At 45.8% G+C, this 21,355-nt stretch overlaps 1 protein-coding gene across 9 annotated transcripts in view; it reads right to left on the reverse strand.

Annotated features, from left to right (window-relative positions):
• The window catches only part of SFMBT2 (Scm like with four mbt domains 2), a 254,614-nt gene that overhangs the window by 214,545 nt on the left and 18,714 nt on the right, over positions 1-21,355 (reverse strand). For 8 of the 9 annotated variants that reach the window (XM_063780421.1, XM_063780426.1, XM_063780429.1 and 5 more), the window contains exon 2: positions 10,329-10,479. In XM_063780421.1, the coding sequence (XP_063636491.1) occupies positions 10,329-10,428 (100 nt within the window). In that variant the 5' untranslated portion in view covers positions 10,429-10,479. Of the gene's footprint in view, positions 1-9,646; positions 9,708-10,328; positions 10,480-21,355 lie in introns of those variants that run through there. The other variant, XM_024346182.3, reaches the window with a different exon arrangement.

Genomic DNA, 21,355 nt, shown 5'->3' on the forward strand with positions numbered 1-21,355 from the left:
GAGAAAGCAGTCGTCTCCTGGAAAACACCTCAGGGTGGCACCTGATGGCTCTGGTGACAATCCCCTGCCTCCCAATGGCACTGGGCACCTCTTACCAAATTTGCTTTCCGATGCACTAGTCAGAGGCGTCAGCTCAGCACTATTGCTCTGCCCCAACGTCCTGATCTAAGGATAGCAAACTTGCTGCAGAGAAAGTCCAGAGCTTCTTTCCATCCTCCTTGTCTGGCCTCAGCTTGAACCAGACCCTCCTGCAGCCCCCTGCCTGCCCTAGCCTGTGTCAGTAACTTCCAGCTCTACAAAGCAGCCACCGCCCTCCCGGGAACATCCTAAGAGCTCTGCTGTGTTCAAGTGTCACTTCTGTGCTACAAGGCTTGCTATGATTTGAATGTGGTCTGTCCCCACCAAAAGTCATGTTGCAATCTGATTCCCAATGTGGCAGGGCTGGAAGCTGAGGTCTAGCAGGGGCTATCTGGGTCGTGGGGGCAGATCCCTCATGAATAGATTAATGTCCTCCCTCAGGGGTGAGTTCTGGCTCTCGAAGGAATGGATGACTTCCCTCGAGAGTGGGTTGTTAAGACCCTGGTTAGTCTCTTGCTTCCTCTTTCCATGTGATCTCTCTGCACACACCTGCTCCCCTTCCTCTTTCTGCCAAGAGCGGGAACAGCCTGAGGCCCTCACCAGATGCAGCTGCCCGTCATAGACTTCGCAGCCACCAGAATCGGGAGTTGAATAAACCTTTTCTTTATAAATTATGCAGACTCGGGTATTCTGTTATAGGAACACGAAACAGAATGAAACAGTGGTTTACAGGTATTGCCTCACAATCCTCCCAAGAACGATGATGGATGCATACTCACAGGGGCAATCTTGAGAGCTCAGAAAGGACAGGGAATCACCCTGAGCCACTGTTGTCCAGCATCAGGGTCAGGAGTCCAAAGCTGGAGCTCTTATGAAGTACTTTCCCCCTCCTTCTCCCACCTGTATCATGCACCAGAAACCACCACTGCCACCACCCGTGTCTCCTGCAGAATCCTAGGGAGGTTTCAAAGTGATGAGTCTGTCTCTCCATGTTGGTGAACCCTGAAACAGTCTACAGCCAAAAAAGCAGGAAAAGGGAAGACACAGGAAGCCGTGGCCACCTGCGAAGAGGAGAAGAGTGGACTGAGCTCCCAGAACCTGTGTGTGAGGAAGAAGAAGAGCACCTGGGAAGAAGACATCGGCATGAAACTCAGTCCTGGGCCGAAGGAGGCACAAGGTTCTACGTAGGACTCCGAGAATGATAGCTGCTGAAAAACGGGACAAGTTGTCCTGGGTGACTCCTTCCTGCAAATCAGAAACATGCAAATCGAGGCTGGGCGCAGTGGCTCATCCTGTAATCCCAGCACTTTGGGAGGGCAAGGAAGGTGGATCACTTGAGGTCAAGAGTTCAAGACCAGCCTGGTGAACATGGTGAAACCCGTCTCTACTAAAAATACACCAATTAGCCAGGGGTGGTGGCATGCACCTATAATCTCAGTTACTCAGGAGGCTGGGGCAGGAGAATCACTTGAACCCAGGATGTGGAGGCTGCAGTGAGCTGAGATGGTGCCACTACACTCTAGACTGGGTCACAGAGCAAGACTCCATCTCAACAAAACAAAACAAAACAAAAAAAAGGAAACACGCACATTGAGGCGGAACCTCAGAAACTGCCTGCAGTCACCAGCACCTGGGATGAGAGGCATTAGTGACCCATCCCATTACCCACAAAGATTCGAAGATTCTATCACTTCAGATCAGGGGAGACCAGAGCCTCCAATTTTCAACCTCAACACTGAGACCGCTGGTTGCAGTTCTTTATTCTCCAAACAATTCTAATCTATACTATTAGAATTTTACCAAAAGTTTTGCTTCCGTCAAATTTTAATTCATTACAACTACATTTCCCAATATACAGGGTTCTACAGACTTCAGCGCACATGGTTTCATTCAGTCAAGTTAACCAGGAGGTCAGAGGGTGCCACTGTGTCTCCCCTGCAGGAATCAGTAGAACACTAAGCTCAGTCACTCTCTGCTGGTCTAAAGAAAACACTTAAAAAGGTAACCAAAAGTCAGACCCAGAATGGGATTTTTGAAAAACTCAAACCTTCATGCCCAGCACTGATGACTTGAACTGTGCGTTATAACAAAGTCAAGCACAAAATTTACGGTTATTCACAATACAGCCTTTTAAAATGGGTCACGTACAACCCTTCCCCAGGCCTATGTGCCCCAAGGAGCTGATTCTCCAAAGACATTTCAATGAGCAATAGAAAAACACACAAAATGTTTATGGGGAGAGGTCTCATAAACCCAGAGCAAATATTTATAGCTGATTCATAAACCTCTTAAACCCATAAACATTTTATCAAGGAAATTCTGACAATCTCCCTCCATGTAAATGACCCAGTGGGAAGTATTTCCCCATGATGTCATGAAAACCGACTAGGAAAAGCTACGAAGAAAATTTCACAATTTAAAAGAAAACAGTGTTCATTAGCAGCGATCCAGTTTTAGAAAACAGAAAGCTATTTATGAGGCAAGAATATTTCATAAGAAACATAAAAAGAATACCTCACTATACCTTACTAGAAGCTGGAGTGTAAGTGACATGAGAGTGAAAAATGGAATAAACAAACGGCCCATACATCTTTGTTTCAGGAATAAAATCTTGGGTTTGTACAATTTTACAATCTGAAACAAGGCTGACTTTACAAGGCTGAATATTAAAGCCTGTGCCCACTACACCAATAAAGGAACCGGGAATTGGCAGATTCAGGGTGAATGCTTACTGAGCACCTTCTTAGATGCTAGATTTTTTTTTTAATGTGGAAAGAGACAGAAAGAAGACATTAAGTCTTTCTTCTTGTAAATACTGATAGTCATTTCGTACTATCCTAAGATTTAGAAATTAGTTCCACCAAGAGTATATTCATTGGAAGCATCTGTGCAAACAACTCAGAAAGGAACCGTGGCCACCTGCCTAGAATCTGAGCTCACAACTGCAGAGCCACCCCACAGGCAGGGACAGTCCTCACGGCACAAAGGTCCTCCTGACTCATCCAACTACCCGATGGCCAGAGTTACTCTAGGAGAAAAGAAAAAACCACACACACACACACACACACACACACACACACACACAAATCACCTAGCCAGGGGAAGCCACAGCTATTCAAAGGAGGGTTAAGGAAAAAAGGGAATACCATTGAGTCACACAGGACCAGTTCCCAGCATGAAGAGTGAGGCCTGAATTTTTCTAAGAAAAATGTTGATTCCTTTCCTTCCCAAATAGAAGAGCCTGTGGTTCTCCAGTTAATACCAAATGCCAAGAAGAAGAATCAAGCTCACATTTTCAGCATAATTCTCTCCAGTGAGGCTCACCCTGTCTAAATGTGCAACACCACTTTATCTATAGACTTCATCAGGAAATTTCATGTCGCAAGCCTGTAAAAAGAATGTCAAGGAATCTACTGAACACTGTGTCAGCATATTGTTCTGCTTGCTTTTATCACAGCAACTGACAACGCCTGGAATCCCAGCATTGGAATTTCAGCGCACTTCCTTCTTGGTGTCCCCTGGGATGATGCTGTCTATGGTGTCTGCTGGGGAGGCAGCAGATCCTGAGCTATTTCCTCTCCCTGGGCTTATTCTAATCACATATTCAGTGTTCCTGGGAGAAAGAGTAATTTTATATTGTGCCTATTTCATTTACAGGACTTGGGTGTCGGTTATTGATCTCAACTGTGATTTGAGCTTTCCTTAGAAAAAGGCCCCCCCACCCTGCAGTCCCGGCACTTTGGGAGGCTGAGGTGGGCGGATCACAAGGTCAGGAGATCGAGACCATCCTGGCTGACATGGTGAAACCCTGTCTCTACTAAAAACACAAAAAATTAGCCAGGCGTGGTGGCGGGCACCTGTAATCCCAGCTACTGCAGAGGCTGAGGCAGGAGAATGGCGTGAACCCGGGAGGCGGAGCTTAAAGTGAGCGGAGATCACACCACTGCACTGCAGCCTGGGTGACAGAGCAAGACTCCGTCTCAAAAAAAAAAAAAAAAAAAAAAGGCCCTCCCACAAAAAAAAAAAAAAAAAAAAAAAAAAAAAGCCTGGTAATGAGACTGAGGCCAGCTGAAGTCTTCCTTTCATGGGGGCATCACTGCAAGGAATCATAGCCTCATAGCATCTCAGGGTGGACAGTGGCAAAAAAAAAAAAAAACAAACATAAGAGAAAACACCCGGCCAAGTGCGGTGGCTCACACCTGTAATCCCAGCACTTTGGGAGGCTGAGGCGGGCAAATCACGAGGTCAGGAGAATGAGACCATCCTGGCCAACATGGTGAAACCCCATCTCTACTAAAAATACAAAAATTAGCCGGGCATGGTGGTGGGCACCTGTAGTCCCAGCTACTTGGGAGGCTGAGGCAGGAGGATCACTTGAACCAGGGAGTCGGAGGTTGCAGTGAGCCGAGATCGCACCATTGCACTCCAGCCTGGGAGACAGAGCGAGACTCCGTCTCAAAAAAAAAAAAAAAAGAAAAGAAAACACCCAAGCGGGTTTGATTTTCCTTTCTTCGATCCCATAATTTTCTCAAGGAAAAACTTTAGTCACTTGAGTGTAGTCACTTGCGAGGGAGACAGTAACACAGTGGTCCCCAACCTTTTTGGCGCCAGGGACTGGTTTTGTGGAAGACAATTAGGCACCGGTTTTGTAGAAGACAATTTTTCCACAGATACAGGGGATGGGAGGATGGTTTCAGGACAATTCAAGCACATTACATTTATTGTGCACTTTATTTCTATTATTATTACATTGTACTATGTAATGAAATAATTCTGTAACTCACCATAACATAGAATCAGTGGGAATCCTGGGCTTGTTTTCCTGCAACTAGACAGTCCCATCTGGGGGTGATGGGAGACAGTGACAGATCATCAGGCATTAGATTCTCATAAGGACCGTGCAACCCAGATCCCTGGCACATGCAGTTCACAATAGGGGTCACACTCCTATGAGAATCTAATGCCGCTGCTGATCTGACAGGAGGTGAAGCTCAGGCAGTAATGTGAGCAATGGGGAGCAGCTGTCAATACAGATGAAACTCAGCTCCCTCACCTGACCCTCACCTCCAGTGGTGCAGCCCAGTTCCTAACAGCCCACGGACCAGTACCAATCTGTGGCCGGGGGGTTGGGAACCCCTGTCGTAATGTATCACGGGACACAGGGGAGGTGGCACGGGAGGAAAGAGTAGGAAAGAACAACAAAGAATCTAAGTTGTGTCTGTACCCCCAAAATTTTGTGTGTGGGGGGGGGTTATGTGTGTGTGCAGGGGAGGTGGGTATGAATGTGGGGGTGTATGTGAATGGGTGGGAGTGTGTGTGTGGATGGGTGGATGGATGGGTGTGAGTGTGTGTGTGCATGTGTATGTGGATGGGTGTGTGTGTGAGTGGATGGATGGGTTGAGTGTGGGTGTGTGTGTATGGCTGTGGGGTGGGTGTGAGTGTAAGGATGGGTGGATGGGTGGGTGGATAGATGGGTGTGAGTGTGTGGGGGCGTGTATGTGTAGATGGGTGGATGGATGGGTGTGAGTGTGTGTGTGTATGGCTGTGGGGTGGGTGTGAGTGTGGGTTGAGTGTATGGATGGGTGGATGGATGGGTGTGAGTGTGGGTGTGTGTGGGTGTATGTGTGGATGGGTGGATGGTCGGGTGTGTGCATGGGTGTGTGTGGCTGTGGGGTGGGTGTGTGTGGGTGTGTGTGGCTGTGGGGTGGGTGTGTGTGGGTGTGTGTGGCTGTGGGGTGGGTGTGAGTGTGGGTGTGAGTGGCTGTGGGGTGGGTGTGTGGCTGTGGGGTGGGTGTGAGTGTGGGTGTGAGTGGTTGTGGGGTGGGTGTGTGTGGGTGTGTGTGGCTGTGGGGTGGGTGTGTGTGGGTGTGGCTGTGGGGTGGGTGTGAGTGTGGGTGTGAGTGGCTGTGGGGTGGGTGTGTGGCTGTGGGGTGGGTGTGTGTGGGTGTGTGTGGCTGTGGGGTGGTGTGTGTGGGTGTGAGTGGCTGTGGGGTGGGTGTGAGTGTGGGTGTGAGTGGCTGTGGGGTGGGTGTGTGTGGCTGTGGGGTGGGTGTGAGTGGCTGTGGGGTGGGTGTGAGTGTGGGTGTGTGTGGCTGTGGGGTGGGTGTGTGTGGGTGTGTGTGGCTGTGGGGTGGTGTGAGTGTGGGTGTGAGTGGCTGTGGGGTGGGTGTGAGTGTGGGTGTGAGTGGCTGTGGGGTGGGTGTGTGTGGCTGTGGGGTGGGTGTGAGTGGCTGTGGGGTGGGTGTGAGTGTGGGTGTGTGTGGCTGTGGGGTGGGTGTGTGTGGGTGTGTGTGGCTGTGGGGTGGTGTGGGTGTGTGTGGCTGTGGGGTGGGTGTGTGTGGCTGTGGGGTGGTGTGAGTGTGGGTGTGAGTGGCTGTGGGGTGGGTGTGAGTGTGGGTGTGTGTGGCTGTGGGGTGGGTGTGTGTGGGTGTGTGTGGCTGTGGGGTGGGTGTGTGTGGGTGTGTGGCTGTGGGGTGGGTGTGTGTGGGTGTGTGTGGCTGTGGGGTGGGTGTGAGTGTGGGTGTGTGTGGCTGTGGGGTGGGTGTGTGTGGGTGTGTGGCTGTGGGGTGGTGTGTGGGTGTGTGTGGCTGTGGGGTGGGTGTGAGTGTGGGTGTGTGTGGCTGTGGGGTGGGTGTGAGTGTGGGTGTGTGTGGCTGTGGGGTGGTGTGAGTGTGGGTGTGTGTGGCTGTGGGGTGGGTGTGTGTAGGTGTGTGTGGCTGTGGGGTGGCTGTGTGTGTGGGTGTGTGTGGCTGTGGGGTGGTGTGAGTGTGGGGGTGTGTGGCTGTGGGGTGGTGTGAGTGTGGGAGTGGCTGTGGGGTGGGTGTGAGTGTGGGTGTGAGTGGCTGTGGGGTGGTGTGAGTGTGGGTGTGAGTGGCTGTGGGGTGGGTGTGTGGCTGTGGGGTGGGTGTGTGTGGGTGTGTGTGGCTGTGGGGTGGTGTGAGTGTGGGTGTGTGTGGCTGTGGGGTGGTGTGAGTGTGGGTGTGAGTGGCTGTGGGGTGGGTGTGAGTGTGGGTGTGTGTGGCTGTGGGGTGGTGTGAGTGTGGGTATGTGTGGCTGTGGGGTGGTGTGAGTGTGGGTGTGAGTGGCTGTGGGGTGGTGTGAGTGTGGGTGTGTGTGGCTGTGGGGTGGGTATGTGTGGGTGTGTGTGGCTGTGGGGTGGGTGTGAGTGTGGGTGTGTGTGGCTGTGGGGTGGGTATGTGTGGGTGTGTGTGGCTGTGGGGTGGTGTGAGTGTGGGTGTGTGGCTGTGGGGTGGGTGTGTGTGGGTGTGAGTGGCTGTGGGGTGGGCGTGAGTGTGGGTGTGACTGTATGGATGGGTGGGTAGGAGGCTGTTGGGATTTCCTGATGACTCATCTGTGCACTTGAAGGGGCAGGTGCCCCCCAGGGTTTCAGAGCACCAACTCCACAGCCTCACAATGCCGGAAATTAAATCTTGCTTCTAACACACGGCTCAAGTCACTTCACCTTGTTGTCCAGTCTCCTCATCTGTAAAACTGGGGCAATAAAAGCAGCTATGCCAGTGGGCTGTGGAAGGATGAGGTGAATTAACACATGCAAAGAACTTAACATTTTCTGTGACTGCCACACAGTCTGAACTCATACACCTATCATCGCAAGTCAATTCAGAACCAGCTAAAGAACACTGGGTTTGCCTCCTCCTGTACGTGGGATGAGTAAATCCCATCTGAAAATGCTTCCCAGGAGAAGACCTTCAGCACCAAGACTCTGCAACAGCCCCAAACCTGTCCCAGCTGGTCCCAGAACCAAATATCTCACCAAGTGATTCCAGGACTGGAAATATTTTGTGGGTTAGCAGATTGGAAAAAATAATAATAAACTACTTGTAGAATCATACTTAATAGTTTGAATGCTCAAAACTAGATTTTAGTAAAAAAAAAAATAAGCTACTTGTAGAATGAAAATGCTCAAAACTAGATTTGAGTTTCTCAAGTGAATCCAGCTACTGTCCTCTGCAAAGTCTTAGACTCTGCTTTAAACGTGTGTCCTCTTTAAAGAGTCTGTATCGTCATCTAAAACTCTCCTCACCGCACAAGTAAATACAGAAATCCCAAGGCGAAAGGACAGATTAGCCACATGGGGTTGGAGAAAAATCTGAGCCAATATCTGAAAAATGTTAAGATCATTTAGAGCCATTTAGAAATAGTATTTCCATTAAAGATCTGAACATCCTGTTTGATTTAGGCCATCCCCGATGCAAGAGCAAGGAACCAATCACGACATGAGTATACATGGGTTTTCTGCATGGACTCCCCCAGCCAAGGATATAATGATTCTCGCTCTCACATTTGCCATCCATAGAACCACCCTTAATGAAATGTCGGTACCAATCATTTTCCCGACACCAGATTATCATTAATGAGTTTCAGAAACTACTTAAGTTAGAGAGAGACACTGCAACTGTGTGCACATGAAAAGCCAATACACAGTTGGTGTTTAAACAGTTTCCAAAACATATCATGAGAAATAACTCAGTAATCCACGTTGGATGTGTGCAGATGATATACTACAAAAATACCCTGAAAGCTCAGGAACTCCAAAATTTGAAAAATAACTTCACTCAGCAAACATAGGAAAGACTTTTTAAAAAGGGAAATCTGTACTTAAATAAAGTAGAATAATTAGGATGAACTTTCAGCCTATACAACTATGCCTTCTCAGAAAATAATTTCCATGTTTCCAGGGAGGAAAAATGATCCAGCTTTACTTGCAGGAGAAGTCTTCTCCCATCTGGTTTATGTGTAGAAAAATCTGAAAGAGGGACAAATGAGCCGATTTGGAAACAGATACTAATGCCCTTCAACACAGTAAGGCCTTCCCTCATGTGAGGGTTTTCCAAGGTTTCTTCCATATAAAGATGTAATTTCATAAACTTAATCTAATAAATTCAATGATATGGAGCAACCTGTAATCTGTCATTGACTAGTCTCATCAAAATGTGAAGACAAACTTGGTGACTTCTTTGGACCATGGTCAAGTGATCTGCTAACTTAATGAGCAACATTTTTTACAGGAATTCACCATAGCTAATGTTTACAATTCAGAGGACTAAACTGTCCTTAAGTAATTTGCTGGTATGTATAAACAATGCAACCCTTTTTTTTTTAAAGGTATCCTTTCTAAATAAACCCTTTATTGTGTAAGTATTTAGAAAAAGATACATTTATGCATTTATAACTTCATTAGTTAAATAATTAAAATCCAATCAAGGCTGGGTGTGGTGAATCACACTTATACTCTCAGCACTTTGGGAGGCTAAGGCAGGAGGATCACTTGAGCCTAGTAGTTTAAGACAAGCCTGGACAACACAGTGAGACCCCATCTCCACAAAAAATTTAAAAGTCAGCAGGCACAGTGGGACACACCTGTAGTCCCAGCTATTGTGGAGGCTGAGGTGGGAAGATCACTTGGGTCCAAGAGGTCAAGGCTGCAGTGAGCCATGATTGCACCACCGTACTCCAACCTGGGCAACAGGTGAGATCCTGTCTCAAAACACACACATACATACATACATACATACATACATACATACATACATACATACATACATACATTTGAATCGAAGGCTGTGTTTGAGTCCGAGGAGGGAGCTGTTCTGTTTTTCAGATTTCTGGAAGGGAGACGCACTTCACCACCAATCCGCATGACCTCACTTCCTTCCACACTGTATGCTTTTCTGACAGATGTACTCAACATATTAGATGCTGTGTCATCGGCATCTACTACGTAGGCAGATCTGGATGTCCTGTCTCTCTCTCTCCAGCACTTGGGAGGGAATTCTTTTTCCTAACCTCCCTTGCTGTGGCAGAAACATGTAACTAACTTCCTGTCAAGGGGTTCTGAGCAAAAATGGCATTTGTCTCTTGTGAGCCAGAGCAGATGACTGCTGGTCCGAGACCTCCAACCCTGCTCTTCTCACTCACAACAAACCCTGCAGGATGGCGCACAACGACTCCGTGCTACGGTGATTTGTAGACGTTTCCTGCCCAGGCCACTGAGATTCTGAAGTGATGTGTTGCTGCACTATAACCTAGTCCTCTCTGTCTAGTATTCAAAATAAGAATCTTGACCCAAATTTTAGAGCGGCCATATCCTTATAAATAGGACTTCAAATCCCAGGAACCAGACAGTATGTGAGATCTACAAATGTTGCCCCATTGTTTCCTGAATATTTTCAGGAAGATATTGATCAATTCATCAAAAATCCAGATGAATCTCGAAAACAAAATCCTACCAGAATCAAGGTCTCCATTTCCATTAGCTGAGCCGAGACACTTTTCCAAGGGTGAAGATGAAGGGTCTTGCATATTGGAAGCTGACAAAGTGCTCTCCATGCCTGATGAGCAAGTGTCTCTTCTCTTAATTCATCCTGCAGAAAAAATTACCTAAGAGCAATCAAAAAAAAAAAATCAGAGCGTTTAATCATATTGATTATATTCACTTATTTTTAATTTTTTTTAAAAAAACCTTATTAGTGCCACTACCATTTCATTATAACTTTCAAGATGCAACATAATGTTGATAATAGAAAATACCAGGAATAAGTATTCTAGTACACTGAGGCCAGGTGCAGTGGCTCATGCCTGTAATCCTAGCACTTTGGGAGACCGAGGTGGGTGGATCACTTGAGGTCAGGAGTTCGAGACCACCCTAGCCAACATGGTGAAACCCTGTCTCTACTGAAAATACAAAAGTGAGTCAGGAGTGGTGGCATGCACCTGCAATTACAGCTACTCAGGAGGCTGAGGCAGGAGAATCGCTTGAACCTGGGAGGCAGAGATTGCAGTGAGCTGAGATCACACCACTGCACTCCAGCCTGTGAAACAGAGTGAGGCTTTGTCTCAAAAAAAAAATTAATTAATTAGTTAAAAAGACTAATGAGTACATCTCTACACAGGTCAACAATAAAGGTCTCGGCGTAGCAAAACCATCCGTGTTCTAGAGGTCATTATCACCACTAAGATGGACACATATTTCACCAACAGAAACTTGCATTTCAGTCCTCGATCCACCATGGCAACATTGGTAAGACACTCCCCCCACCTTGAAGCTATGTAGCAGCAACCTCCACCCCCCACACAACCTCAGCATCCCACGCGCAGGTACTGCAACACGCAGTGCCCTGCCTCAGGAAGAAGTCCTCACGTGTTACACATGATCTGTTACCAAAACCAGTTAAAGTATCGATGTTTGTCAATAATGTGCTTTTTCACAAAGCAGAAATGGAGACAAGACTTTCCCTACGATAGCACTGCTGTTCCCCACTTGTCTTCTAATAAGACTGCTGGAAAAAGCAGCAACATTAGAGCTGGTTCCCACAGAATCTCCGGCTCCTTTATGTCAGGGCCCAGGAGACACCAGGAGTAATCGTAACCATCGAGCAGCCATACCTGGCTCCGATGCTCAGACACAGCTCACATGGTGTTTTTAAACCACCACGGCCACACGGTGTTTCTCTCATTCATTCAATGTTCTCTTTTATTTCACACATAGAGAGAAGTTTAAATCAGCCAACAGGAAAGTAGAGATGAAGAAACAAAAGAATATAATGCACCTGTATCTATCAATGGGATATTTTGTGACTCACATACTGGTAAAATATCTTTTAAAAAACATTCGGAGGTTTTGTCAAAATTGAAGATTCATGCCAGGTGCAGTGGGTAGCCTACCTGCACCTGTCATCCCAGCTACTTGGGAGGCTGAGGCGGGAGGATCATTTGAGCTCAGGAGTTCATGGTCAGCCTGGGCAATATATCGAGACTCCCATCTCTAAATAAACAAAAAACAGAAGGTTCATGAAAGAGCATGTTACTCATTTGTGCAATGGGAGAGAAAAAGCTGGAAACTCATGCCAGGAACAAGTAGGAAGAGATGGGAAATGTACCAGGTACATAGCACTGAAATTTAATTCAACGTGCATTGAGCTATCCACCTGTTGTATTTAACGTACTATACCAGACACTGTGGAGAGGACAGGAAGCTATTTCTCAACCACAGTACAAAGAAAGAAAATACCTGTTTCAGAGAATGAACTATAAAACTATCCGGAGTGGGTCGGCAAACAGCAATTTAGGCATTTTGCTACTACAAAGATAAGTTCTTGACTAAGCCAAGGGAACGACAGTGCAACAGAGAAGGCCCCTGTCAATGCGAGATTATCGCTCCCTCACTTTCTCAGCACAGGGCCTTATGTTTTCTGAGGCAAAAATGAGGGCACAAGGTTTGAGGCGTAGAAGTCAACATCAGTGATACAAGTAACTTAAACCAGGACTTCCCTGATCTAAAGTGTGAGAGCTATGGGTAAAATGCAGTGTACTAGGTCCTAAACAGTTTCTTCAGCTTGTTTTAAAATCACAGAAAGGCTGAGTGCAGTGGCTCATGCCTGTAATCCCAGCACTTTGGGAGGCTGAGGCAAGCAGATCATCTGAGGTCAGGAGTTCGAGACCAGCCTGACCAATACGGTGAAACCCCATCTCTACTAAAAATACAAAAATTAGCCAGGCGTAGTGGCACATGTCTGTAATCCCAGCTACTCGGGAAGCTGAAGCAGGAGAATCACTTGAACCCGGGAGGCGGAGGTTGTGGTGAGCCGAGATCGCGCCATTGCTCTCCAGCCTAGGCAACAAGAGCAAAACTCCATCTCAAAAAAAAAAAAAAAAAAAATCACAGAAAGGACAAGTAAGTACCATCCCTGAAGAGCCATGGACACGACGTGCTCTCTGTGGCACCGTCTGGGGCACCTCGGAGGAAGCAAGTGAACACAATCTTAACCGTGGCCCTCTAGATGCATAAATCTAAGGCAGGTAGTGTAAGAAAATACGGTATCTACAGAAACGACCCGAACCAAAACACAAACTGAGTTTGCTTCGTTCATAATGAAAATGAAATTTTTTAAATAGTGAAATCCTTTTTTAACAGTTTTTAATAATGAAAATAAACGTTTTTGAATTTAAAAAATGAAGTTATCTTATATCCCCAGTGAATCATCTGCAATGTAATGAGCTTAGTTTCCGAAAGCTTAGCTGGAATCGACACTAAATGAAGGCACCTTTTAACAGCTGGAGGGGTTCTAAGATTTTTGCTGTTGTTGTTAATGGAGGACATTGGTAAATTGAGCAATTTACTATGGAGGCTGGCTACATTTTACCCCTGTGGGTATCAGTTTGCTAAAAGAACCCTCCGAATGATGGACAGAGCTGCATTCTTCTAAGAGCAATCCTTCCAGATTCCTGTGATGACAGGGACACAAAAATCTGGACGTAGGAACTACCTCCTTCACAACAATCAACCCACTGCATTGGCGGCCACAGAACTAAACATCACCTAACACCGAACTGACCTGCTCACACCTTGTCTCAGAAGGTTCCAGAGATTTCTTCCCATGGACTGCACACAGCAGAGGAAAGGCTGCCTGCCAAGGGCACTCTAAGGTCTTCTGCGCTACACCTGGAGCTTACAGTGGGTAGCAGGACCCCCAGTTCACCTGGATTTCCCCTGGCATGTAGGGAGCGAGCACTGAGGCACTCTGTAAACAAACTACTTGTTGATAAGCAAGTGTGTCCATCCAACCAAATACCCAAGCGTCCACTGAGAATGTTCAGAGGGTACCCGGAATATTACAAAGGGTAAGAGATGCACCCTCCACCCCTCACCTCTACCCCATGTAAGGAAGCGCGGTTATGAGATGACAGGATCACGTGGTCACTGAGGAAGAGAGACAGCATCCACAGACTCCAGAAGCCACAGGTGGCATGGGCTTGGAGAGCGGAGGGTGGCAGCCCACTGTGGAATGCTCAGCTCTCCCAGCTCTCCCTCCAGTGATCACTCAGGGAAAATACCGGGAATGTGGAGGGGAGAAGGGTGTGCAACTGAAGGAAAAAGGTAGGAACTGAAACACTTGGAGCAAACAAAGGTAAACCAGGGAAGAAAAAGGGAGGAGAAAATGCCAGAATGTATCCAGGAGAAAGGGGCCTTGAAGGCATATGATGGAGCCCCAAAAACGATGATCATAACAAAACACACAGCTCCATGAAAAGCTTAGAGCTATGGACACAGGAGTACAAGCACAGAAAGGGCACACGGAGAACACTCAAACGAGCTAAGGCAGGGAGGGATTCCAGTACAAAAGCCCCTCTCCTGGCCAGGCGCAGTGGATCACGCCTGTAATCCCAGCACTTTGGGAGGCCGAGGCGGGCGGATCACGAGGTCAGGAGATCAAGACCATCCTGGCTAACACGGTGACACCCCGTCTCTACTAAAAATTAAAAAAAATTAGCCGGGCGTGGTGGTGGGCGCCTGTAGTCCCAGCTACTCAGGAGACTGAGGCAGGAGAATGGCGTGAACCCGGGAGGCAGAGCTTGCAGTGAGCCCGGATCGTGCCACTGCACTCCAGCCTGTGGGACAGAGACTCAAAAAAACATAACAAAAAAAAGCCCCTCTCCTTATAAGCTCCCAGATTTCAAACTTTCATAGATAAGAGCAAAACCACAATCCAGGAAAAAATAATAAAACGCGAGCAGTGTTTCACAATCCACATTTCAGCCTGGCCATCTCAGGATGGCTCATGCTCAGGGACGGCTTCCCTGTGCTGGGTGTATGTGTGTATTTTGTGGGTATGTGCTTACTTTTGAGACATTTAAAGAACACAACTCCATCTTGTCCAGTAAGTACAAAAGCAATAATAGTGTCCTAGTGAGAAGAGACAGAAGCTTATGGTGGGGAAAAAATTAAAATTCTGCGTATGTGGGCCAGGGGAGTGGTTCGCAATCCCAGAGCTTTGGGAGGCCAACGTGGGCGGATTACCTGAGGCCAGGTGTTTGAGACCAGCCTGGCCAATGTGGTGAAACCCATCTCTACTAAAAATACAAAAATTAGCCAGGCATGGTGGCACATGCCTGTAATCCCAGCTATTTAGGAGGCTGAGGCACAAGAATTGCTTGAACCCGGGAGGCAGAGGTTGCAGTGAGCTGATATCACACCACTGCACTCCAGCCTAGGAGTCGGAGCAAAAAAAAAATTCTGTGTATGTGTACCCACTGGTCATTGGTTAGGTGATTTGGAGTTAAAATGAATGGACTTCTCAGCAGTCTTGGGAACCTAAACCTGTTGGTAAGAGGAGGAGCTTCTGTCGCTTCAAAGAGAAGAAATGGAAGTGTTAGCATGGTAAGCATGCATTTACGATTATTTTATTTTACCAACACTTACAGTGATTACTAAGTACATAATAAACATGCACTTATTTAATCCTCAGAACTCTAGGATGTAGGTTATATTACTGTTCCCATCTTACAGATAAGCAACCTAACGGATGAAGTCACCTGCTCAGCATCACAGAGCCGCTAGTGGTGGGGCTGCGGTTTGAACCCACACAACTGGCTCCAGAACCCACACCCTAACCAGTCAATTACAGTTCCCTTTCCCCCATTATCCACGTTTCCCATAATGCAGCTATGACTTTTATATTTTTACTTAAATCATCGATTTTTAATAACTGAGCACCTATTGTGGGGAAGGGGCAATGAAAAGAAATAAAACTAAACTAGGGAGTGGCAGGGACCCCACACAGTGTCATCTGCCCTGTGAGCACTCAACACTTCTAGGCATGGAGCATTTTTCTCCAAATTAACTCCTCCTGAAAAGCTTTCCTCAAGAGCTTATAGTAAACTTTTCTTAGCAAATTCTAAGACACATACAATTTTAAACTAATGCCAGACAGATAAGTGCTGATACCATGCAATTTTCTTGTGTGTATATTAATGGAACATCTGATTTATTTATGCCAGACACCACGTTGGGCACTGGGGACAGACATATAAATACCAGTGGCTGCCAGCAAGGACAAGTGGCTGCTAAAAGCAAGTCTGTCTGTCCAACCGCACACATAACCACCACCAAGTCCACCAAGAATGTACCTGGAATCCCACGAAGGACAAGATGCAAATATCAACAAGGATAGGAAGGCGAGCTTGGGTGGGCCGGGGGGTGCATCAAAGCGGAACAGAAAATTAGGAGAGGCTCAAGAGGAAATGCCCAGAGGAGCCGAGGATAAGAGGAAACCAAAGGGGGATGGGCACGGTGGCTCACGTCTGTAATCCCAGCACTTTGGGAGGCTGAAGCGGGCAGATCACTTGAGGCCAGGAGTTTGAGACCAGCCTGGCCAACATGGCGAAACCCTGTCTCTATTAAAAATAGGAAAAAAAAAAAAAAAAAAAAAACAATTAGCTGGGTATGGTCGTGTGCACCTGTAATCCCAGCTACTCAGGAGGCTGAGGCAGAAGAATTGCTTGAACCCGGGAGGCAGAGGTTGCAGTGAGTTGAGATGGCTCCCACTGCACTCCAGCCTGGGCGACAGAGCAACTCTGTTTCAAAAAAAAAAAAAGGTAGAAAAGCCATTAAACGTGGAGGTACCAGCAGCAAACAGCATGGCAGACCCTTGGGAAAAAGTCTAAGGTGCCTCAAGGGAGAGGGTGGGAGACAGGACCGTGGAGCAAGCGGCATCATGCCCATTCATCCCCAAATATGTACTGATCCCCCATTCCATGTCAGGCACGCGAAGGCATCTGTAACAAAACAAAACAAAAAATTCCTGCCCTGGTAGAGATCTCATCCTAATTGGGAGAAAGAGTCAATGGAGTTTTTTTTTTTTTTAATTAGTAGGTGATATAGCCTGTTAGATGGTGATAAGTGCTATAGGGAAAAATGAAGCAGAAAAGACCAGGCAAACAAAGAAGAATGATGATGATGATGATGATGATGATGATGATGATGATTGAGATGGAGTATTTGCTCTTGTTCCCCCAGGCTAGAGTGCAATGGCACAATCTTGGCTCACTGCAACCTCCGCCTCCCAGGTTCAAGCAATTCTCCTGCCTCAGTCTCCCGAGTAGCTGGGATTACAGGTGCGCCTGACCATACCCAGCTAATTTTTTTTTTTTTTTTTTTGTATTTTAGTAGAGACGGAATTTCACCATGTTGGCCAGGCTGGTCTCGAACTCCTGGCCTCAAGTGATCTGTCCGCCTCTGGCTCCCAGAGTACTAGGATTATAGGCATGAGCCACCACGCCCCACCAGAAGGATGATAATTATTTACATGACAGTCAGGCAAGACCTCAGGAAGTGATATCTGAACAAAGACTTGGGGTGAGAACAGAGAGGCAGGCTGAGCCCAGGTGAGAAGAGAATGTTTGCTACAGTAAGGGCCCGAGCCCTGCGTGTCACTCTGCAGATGGAGTGGATGTGGCAGGGTGTTCCAGGAAGTGAAATGATCAGGCTTGTTTCAGAAGAAGCACTCAGGGAGCCATAGGCGAGACGGATGAATGGAAACAAACTAAAAACATGGAAGTGCAGGCAAGGGTGTGAACTAAGACAGTGGAGAAGAAATGAAGGGAACAGGTCCAAGAAGTATTTGAGAGGCCCCATCAACAGAACACCGTAGAAATTATGCTAACAAAATGCAATCTTTTCACAGCACACAGTCACAGTTCCTAGAATAAATTACTTCACTTTCCACAGCAACTAATGGAACCTATGCAGTGTCTGTGGAAACAGATAATTCTTGGGGAAACCTATCAAATATGAGAATAATAACCCACTTCACAGAAATTTCTATTTACATTCAATGGGATGTTTTTGGGGGGTTAGAGGGGCAAATCTTGGTGGTGACAACTGCTCCACCCATAAGCTTTGCAAAATAGAAACAGGATATTTTTAAAAAGCCTTTTCCTAACTACAACACCCTAACCTCCCAAAAAGGCTATTATTAAAAGAAAGCGTATTTCCTTTTGTTTCTTAAGCTATATGTAATTTCCAGAACAAAGTAAAAGTGTCTATTAATTAAAGTAACAGTTTTTTCCAAAGACAATATAAAAAACATTCAGAAGACTGGGCTTATAAAAGGTAACTTCCTGTTTTATACAATACACTTTGTGGTTTTGTACAAAGTTAACTCTACTATAATAGGCTCCTTTTGTCTCTATTGGACAACAGAATTCTAGTACTGGAACTTCTTACAAGAGTTGTCTTGGACCAGTGAAAAGAACAGAGAGCTTGCAGAATAAGGGAATAACAAGCTATGTGGCTGTGTGACATAACAAATTACTTAACCTCTTTACTCCTTGAATTTCTCATCAGTTCAGTCAGAAAGCTTGATGAGATGCAATCACCCCTTTCAAATCTAAAATTTTATCAATCCAGGTGTTATTGTGATTCATTGTACATTTTCTGCATTCAGATTATCCCTTTATGTTTGAAGCAAATTTAATACAATAAGCATCCTCCCCTTTCAACCCTATCTTTCCTTCTCCTTTCATTTGAGGTATAGTCAAAGAATAGAGTAATGCTAGCACAGGCTAAGCAAAGCCTTGTTAGGAAGAACACGAGTGAGAAAGAACATGCATTAGATATTACTCTTCAACTAGCCAAACATAACTGGGGGCTCATTATCTATGTTGAATGCATCTAGACCAGCACTGCCTGATCTATATCTGCTTGGTCCAGTTACAGTAACCACTACCCACATGTTGGCTACGGTGCACTGGAAGCGTATCTAGTACTGCTGAGGACCTGAATTTTAATTTTAATGACCTTGAATTGAACTAGGCACATGTGGGTAGAAGGTGGGCAGCCCAGCAAGACTACTGCACTGGAGAGCCGTATTTGAGGGCTTGGAACATGTCCTAAACAACCATCAATTCTTGGCTGTCTTAAAAGTTTTAATGTAATAATGTCAAACTAGTTAAAACTCATGAATTTTTAAATCTAAGAAACTTCAAAAGGAGACTTAACAGCTTCCCCCTAATATTCCACAAATGATTCACGGCAAACTTCCTAACACAGCATAGGTTTTTATTAAATCACCTGCATTTTTCTATCAGTGGAAAATGTCAAAGGAGAAACATCTTAGAAACTATTACGTGTGTCATACAAAGACTATTTGCTTTTTTTCATTCATTTATAAATTCAGGAAAATCATTCCGCCTCAAAAATGTAGTCATGTACCAAGTTTTTCTATAAAGAAAAAAAAGTCCATGAATATGGCTATTAATAAATCAGTTAAATGTCAGTGGCTTATAGACACTTATTAAAAGGGGAAAAGTTTGCTCAAGTCTTATGACTCCTCATTATCCATTTGCCTCTAACTAGACACTACAGAACAGTAATCTGGACTGTAAAATTTAAATGCATCAAATCAATCATTTTAAATAGAACTCAAGGCCTGGTGCGTTGGTTCATGCCGGTAATCCCAGCACTTTGGGAAGCTGAAGCAGAAGGATCACCTGAGGTCAGGAGTTCAAGACTAGCCTGACCAACATGGTGAAACCCCGTCTCCACTAAAAATACAAAAATTAGCAGGGCTTGGTGGCACATGTCTGTCATCCCAGCTACTTGAGAGGCTGAGGCAGGAGAATCACTTGAACCTGGGAGGCTAAGGTTGCAGTGAGCTGAGATCGCACCATTGCACTCCAGCCTGGGCAACAGAGTGAGACTCCGACTCACTCAGTCAATCAATCAATCAATCAATCAATCAATAAAACTGAAGAGTAACACTCCGACTCACTCACTCAATCAATCAATCAATCAATAAAACTGAAGAGTAACAATACAAAGACCAACAAGAAAGCCACTGAAAGAGTAGCACAGTGGCTGGGCGTGGTGGCTCACGCCTGTAATCCCAGCACTTTGGAAGGCCAAGGCGGGTGGATCACGAGGTCAGGAGTTTGAGACCAGCCTGACCAACATGGTGAAACCCTGTCTCTATTAAAAATAGAAAAATTAGCCGGGCATGGTGGTACGTGCGTATAATCCCAGCTACTCGGGAGGCTGAGGCAGGAGAATCGCTTGAACCCGGAAGGTGGAGGTTGTGGTGAGCCAAGATAGCGCTACTGCACTCCAGCCTGGGCAACAGAGCGAGACTCTGTCTCAAAAAAAAAAAAACAGTAGCAGAGTGAAAGCTCACATGACTCTGGAGGGCAATGGCCGTGCCACTGGAAGACTTCCCCTACGTCTACCCAGGTGGCTGCAAAACTGATTCACTTTGCAAACGATGTGTCCCACTTTAACTTTTTCAACAACATTTAGTTTTTTCCTTCCTATAAGAGATAGACATGCTCTTGGTAGAAATCTTGAAAAGTAAAATTATAAAGAAAGAAATTAAAATCACTTGTAATTCTAATACTCAGTGATAATCAATTTTATGTTTCTATAGTATCTCCCCCTGACAGTTTCTCTGTGGAGTTTGTTGTTGTTGTTTAGTTCATAGAGAATTCGGAATTCCAATCCATTTTTCATTTTGCATTACACAGAAGGAATTTCTCGTGTCATTAAGATTCTCTGAAAACATGACTTGAAATGGTTGGATAATTTTTATTATAAAATGAATAAGGTCATGTATTTACCATGCCTCTGCTGCCGCCCATTAAAGCTGTTTATATTATTTTTTCACCATGCTAAGTAGCACTCTAGTCACGACTCTCAGTCAGAAATCCTACATCTCTGATGTCTCCTTAATGTAGAATCCCAGAAGTTAAATTATAGGGTCAAAAATATGGGGACACAGTTGAGGCTCATGACCCCCCTGAAAACATGCTCTCAAGTCCGCTAAGCTGGTTTACTAGCAGGGCGGGAGAAAACATCTAAACCCTTTATACCTTTTCTCCATTTGACATTCAAAAAATAGTATCCTGCCTGGGTGCGGTGGCTCACGCCTGTAATCCCAACACTTTGGGAGGCCGAGGTGGGCGGATCACTTGAGCTCAGGAGTTCAAGACCAGCCTGGGCAACATGCAGAAACTCAGTCTCTACTAAAAACGCAAAAATTAGCCAGGAGTGGTGGCACACACCTGTAATCCCAGCTACTCAAGAGGCTGAGGCAGGAGAATCGCTTGAACCCAGGAGGCAGAGGTTGCAGTGAGCTGAGATTGCACCACTGCACTCCAGCCTGGACAAAGAGCGAGACTCCGTCTCAAAGGAAAAAAAAAAATAGTATCCTGCCACTGTAATTTGTAATTCACCTGTTGATGCCTCTTTCACTTCCTTCCCATATTTAAACTACGTTGGTATCTGTGATGGATTTTTAAGAGATCTAGATTATTTTATCTCACAAAACTATTGCAAATATTTTTCCCAGTCTACCTTTTCGTGGTTTCTTTTGACAAGAGAGAATGTTTTTCTTTTTCAACTTAGTCAGATCTATCAATTTGCTTTATTTCTTCTAAAACTTGTAAAAGGTCTTCCCCTACCCTAAGATACCAGAAGTCTAACTTT

The sequence above is a fragment of the Pan troglodytes genome, chromosome 8 (genome assembly GCF_028858775.2).
Source record: "Pan troglodytes isolate AG18354 chromosome 8, NHGRI_mPanTro3-v2.0_pri, whole genome shotgun sequence".
NCBI classification, from domain to species: Eukaryota; Metazoa; Chordata; class Mammalia; order Primates; family Hominidae; genus Pan; species Pan troglodytes.